The 4,528-nt window shown below is 38.5% G+C and overlaps 1 protein-coding gene across 1 annotated transcript in view; it reads right to left on the bottom strand.

Annotated features, from left to right (window-relative positions):
- Window positions 1-3,168: 3,168 nt before the first annotated feature.
- The window catches only part of lcmt1 (leucine carboxyl methyltransferase 1), a gene marked incomplete at its 5' end in the record, with an annotated part of 9,883 nt that continues 8,523 nt past the window's right edge, over window positions 3,169-4,528 (bottom strand). Inside the window, 2 exon segments of the mRNA XM_014019268.1 lie at window positions 3,169-3,481; window positions 3,638-3,735. Of these exon segments, the coding sequence (XP_013874722.1) occupies window positions 3,459-3,481; window positions 3,638-3,735 (121 nt within the window). The 3' untranslated portion in view covers window positions 3,169-3,458.

Genomic DNA, 4,528 nt, shown 5'->3' on the forward strand with positions numbered 1-4,528 from the left:
CAGTTGAATAACATTTGTTTTCCACATCAGTATTTTAGTTGCTAACCACCTAATCTTAAAATCAAATCTTCTTTTATAAAACCAGCTTAACAATCCAAAACTAAATCAAACATTTTTCTTTTAAAGTTCAATCAATGAATTGCGACAAGTTTTTTCCTCTTTTTTTCCTTTCTTTCTTTTATGTTTTTTTGTGTTCTGGTTTCAAATGCAGCCAAACCAGCACCAATCATTCCTCCAAACATCTGCCAGCAGAGGAAATTGTTTTCCACTCCTATAAACAAGACGGACTTTACTCTCTGTGGCCCTAATGATGTTATAAAGAGGTGATAACAGCACCTAAACATCATGTTTAGAACAAACAGCACGGAGGACAGAACAGCAAAAAAATACTTCAAGTGTGTTTTTCAAGCCCAGTCTGGAGCCTCCCTATGCTCTCTGTACTACATGTACTACAAACACATTAAAGCTAATAGTTAGGTTGGAAAGAATTAAGTCCATAAATCTCTGAATCAGGACCCTGCAGAGACAGTGTATAAAGGACAATGCTAAATAAACTTTCAAAAAACACATTGAACACATAGAATCAATATGTAAGTTCCTGAGTTAAAACACCGCTACACTGATCCCCAGTATTTCTTCCTGAAAGTCGACTCACTTGATCTTTTTTTCTTTTTTGCATTTAGCAGCAGACACACTCCTACATTTACGCTTAAACATCAAGATTCTATGCTTGTCTGATTCGACCATATTTATTTACCATACATAAACTAAGGCCAGCTAATATAGGTACAAATTCTATGTGGTTTTCAGCAGATTCAACCAATGCCTTGTTTACATTGAGTGTGGACCAACATTTCAGAACTGTATAGGGAAAACTACTTGAATAGACATTAACTGAAACCACTGGGCAGAAATTTGTCCAACTGGTATCACAAAAAGAAACTATTTGGGACAATGATTTTTGGTTACCTACATGTCTAAGATGTATGAAAACAAATGAAGGCCATCTGCAGTGAGTTACTTTATACTGTAAAAGAAATGAAGATGGTTTAGGTTACCCCTCAAATAAAAGTTAAGGATAAATTTGACAAAACCTTATTCAAACAATGTAAACTAAAACCATATACACCTTTAGAAATTGTACTTTCACATTATTTCCTATATTCTTGAACTACCACTTTTATCTAGTTTTATTTCTTTGTTACCTAGAGTAGCCAATGTCAATTTTCGAATCACCACTGTATTTTGCTATGTCAGCACTTTGCAAATGACTGGATATTACAAACACCAAAACACCTGTTTAGAAAACTCTTCAAAAGTACTATTTTCTCCATTTGAAGGAGAATCATGCCATCGATAACTGAAACAGAAAATAAAGAACTTGCCCACATGTTTTCATTTCTTAAATTTTTAGTGCTTCTTTCAAATGTATTTTCTTACAGTATTAAGTAATTTTCTGTGTATCATTTTACAGATGAAAATGTTAAAATAGGTCATAAAATCTCCTGTTTAGTTTTCTCTCACACCATAACATAAGCATTGGATGTAAGGTCAAAATTTGAACTGTTTTATCAGATCTAAAAAATGTGTTTAATTAAATTGGAAATGTGTCTTTATTATCTGGAAGCAATATTATAACAAAAACTACATTGAAGAAAAAATAAACAAGGGAACACTTTGAAAACACATCAGATTAAAAAAAAAACAATATGCTGGATGTACTGAGATGGAATGAGTAATGTGTTAGGAACACAATAATTATTTGATGAAAACTAAAATGAACAGCCCACAGAGGGCTCAATTTAAAGTCACCAAGAAATCTAAACTGAAAAACAGATGCAGCAGGCTGTACAATTAGATGAAATGTCATTGCAGCAATTCAAAATGGTACTCAGCAGTTTGTATTGGCCCCATATGCTTGTATGCATGCCTGACAATGTCAGGCATGTTTTATGGTTTATAGTGGGGATAGATAAAGAACCCACATGAGCAGGGGCCTTGTAAGTGGGACCACTGCTCTCCCCAAAAAGGCACTGAGCATTCAAACCTTTGCATCCCTCGGATGAAGGACACGAGGTTAGAAACACTGTGTTCTGAGCTTCTCAGGATCCAAAAAGGGGTCCCCAAGATTTCTTTTCCTTTGACCGGTCAGATCCAGGCAGTGGCCTATGTAGTGCAAAGAAGTCTCTAATGCAATGCCACAGACGTCATACAGACCATTGTCATGGAGTCCCATCACTATTTTGTGGTGGTTGAGCAGATTGTTCCCAGTTAGGACTCCAACCAGTGTAGAGTTTTCCTTGTCAGGGCGATAAAAGTTTTTCCAAACTTAAGATTTGGGCCATTTAGCAGTTCCAGTGCCTGTCTGGAGTCTGTYGGCTCCCTCCAGCGGATTAAGTGTTGACGTTTGATCCAGGTCTGTAGGACCGTCCTACAGACTGCGGTTGAGATACCTACAACAGGTTCTGGTCCTTTGAAGTGGGCCTGACTGCCATCTTTTGCAAGGTAATCAGCTCTCTTATTACTATTACTGCCAGTATGTCCTGGTACCCATTTAACAGTAACACTATTATTTCTCCCCCGTTAGTTGACTGCTTCGGCACACTCCCAAGACAGTAAAGACGTAAAGTGTGGCCCTTGGAGAGCTCTAATAGCAGTAAAGGAAATTTTGTAAATGATTAAATGTTTGATGCAGTTTTGTATTTTTACACTTTCATCATTTCACAGAATGAGAGTTGGTGTGTCTCATCATGTGTTCTTTCTTTTAGCCTAAACAAAAATGAGCTACGTTCTACATCTGACGTAAAAGGTAATACCTCCAGGGGTGTAACCAGGAAGAGAAGTGCATTATAAGGTTCATTTTATAGAAAGAAGTTGTTAGGTTTTCTGCAGTCTCTCTGTTAGATCCAGCCTGGACAGACTGGGCTGTTTTGGTTTAGTTTTAGCTGAAGGCCTTGTGCTGACTGCTGCTGTGAACCTGATTGGAGTCAGAAGATGAGAATAAAGTTTAGAGAAGAAATCCAGTGGATTCTTGTTGTTGTCTTCTTAGACATCCCCCATTTTATGGAACTTGGCCTTCAATTTGGAGATGGTACTAGGACTCATTTCAAATAAGTGAACTTTTTGCTGTTTAAAAAGGTAAATAAAAATCACAKAAGTACCAATGCATGACGTCTCAATGTTTTTAATTTCCATGGATGAAATGATTTGGACATAATGATTCTCTAGTTGTGTCCACTGTTTATTTTACAATCGGTAACTCACACTGTTGTTTTGACATGAAAAGCACAAACTGACCTCCAACAGGTGCTTGTGAAACCAAACTTTCATGAAGCTGGAACAGTTTATCTGATGAGAACTTGATGAAGAAAAAGGGCTTTATTTTCCCCCTAGTGTCTCCTCGCTTAGATTTTCACCTCCTGTTGATTTCGATGAACTCACGTGGAAAAACTTCACACTCAAAACGCCACCTGGGACAGACCTGAGGAAACACAAGGTGATTTGTTCAGGTAAATGACTGCACAAAGTAAATAAATAACTTGTGAAAAGGTGCCACTGTAGCCTTGGAGTGTTTTGAAACAGACAAGACTTCCTGTAACTGATAAAAAGCAGCTGTAATACTGGTGTGGCATATTACCCAGCCTGAGTTTGTCCTTGGAGGCCCAGCAGATGCAGTAGTGTTGGAGAAGCTGTTGAAGCAGCTCCCTCTCATCTAGGAACTCCAAATGCTCAATTCTGCAAAGGACCAAAACAAATGTGCAGGTATAAAAGGTTTATGGTCAGAGTGGCACATAAGCAGTGCGCAGGTACGCATGGGCGGTCAAAAAAGGAAAAAGCGCACCAGATGGAATGTCATAAAGCTCCCAAAGATTGTACCTGATTGTCTGTCAAAACAACAGCTAGCAGGGCTCTAGAGTGCGACCAGTTTGACCTGATTTCTTAAAAAAAAAAAAATCAAGCGGCACTGGTATGAATGGATCGTTGTTCGGTGTGCCACAGCGGGTCCCTGATATAAGGATTAAACGGACACTGCCTTCAACAAATCAGATGAAGTCCAGAGCCATTTGTCCAATCAGAGCAGAGCAGGGCGGGACTTTCAGTGAGAGCAGTTTGRTTGAAGCAGCGAGCCAGCTCGACTCGAGCTGCTGCAGCGATCAGTCCATACATCTCCTCCTCCACTCTTCCTGCGCTTTGCTCCTGAACTACCAGAGACTTTGGTCTGTAAAACCTAACTTTATTTTAAATATATGTTCAGAATGTTGTTRTTGAACAGATCTGTCCAACTCTGTGTGAGTGACTAAACTCTCCTCCTGAGAGACTGCTGTATGAGCGCGTCGCTGCGCGCGCAGGCTGTCTGTGAGATTCACTGAGTTCTTCTAATTAAACCACATTAACTAACAGAACATTTGTTTGCCACATATTAAAGCAAAGATGATTCTCTGTTTAACACCCCTGTCAAAAAACTTATATGTATTAAAAAATAAATAAAAACAACTTGCCATGTTCTCTAGATGAATGATTTTAATTG

This window comes from Austrofundulus limnaeus, unplaced genomic scaffold (genome assembly GCF_001266775.1).
Source record: "Austrofundulus limnaeus strain Quisiro unplaced genomic scaffold, Austrofundulus_limnaeus-1.0 Scaffold215, whole genome shotgun sequence".
In the NCBI taxonomy this organism is placed as follows: domain Eukaryota; kingdom Metazoa; phylum Chordata; class Actinopteri; order Cyprinodontiformes; family Rivulidae; genus Austrofundulus; species Austrofundulus limnaeus.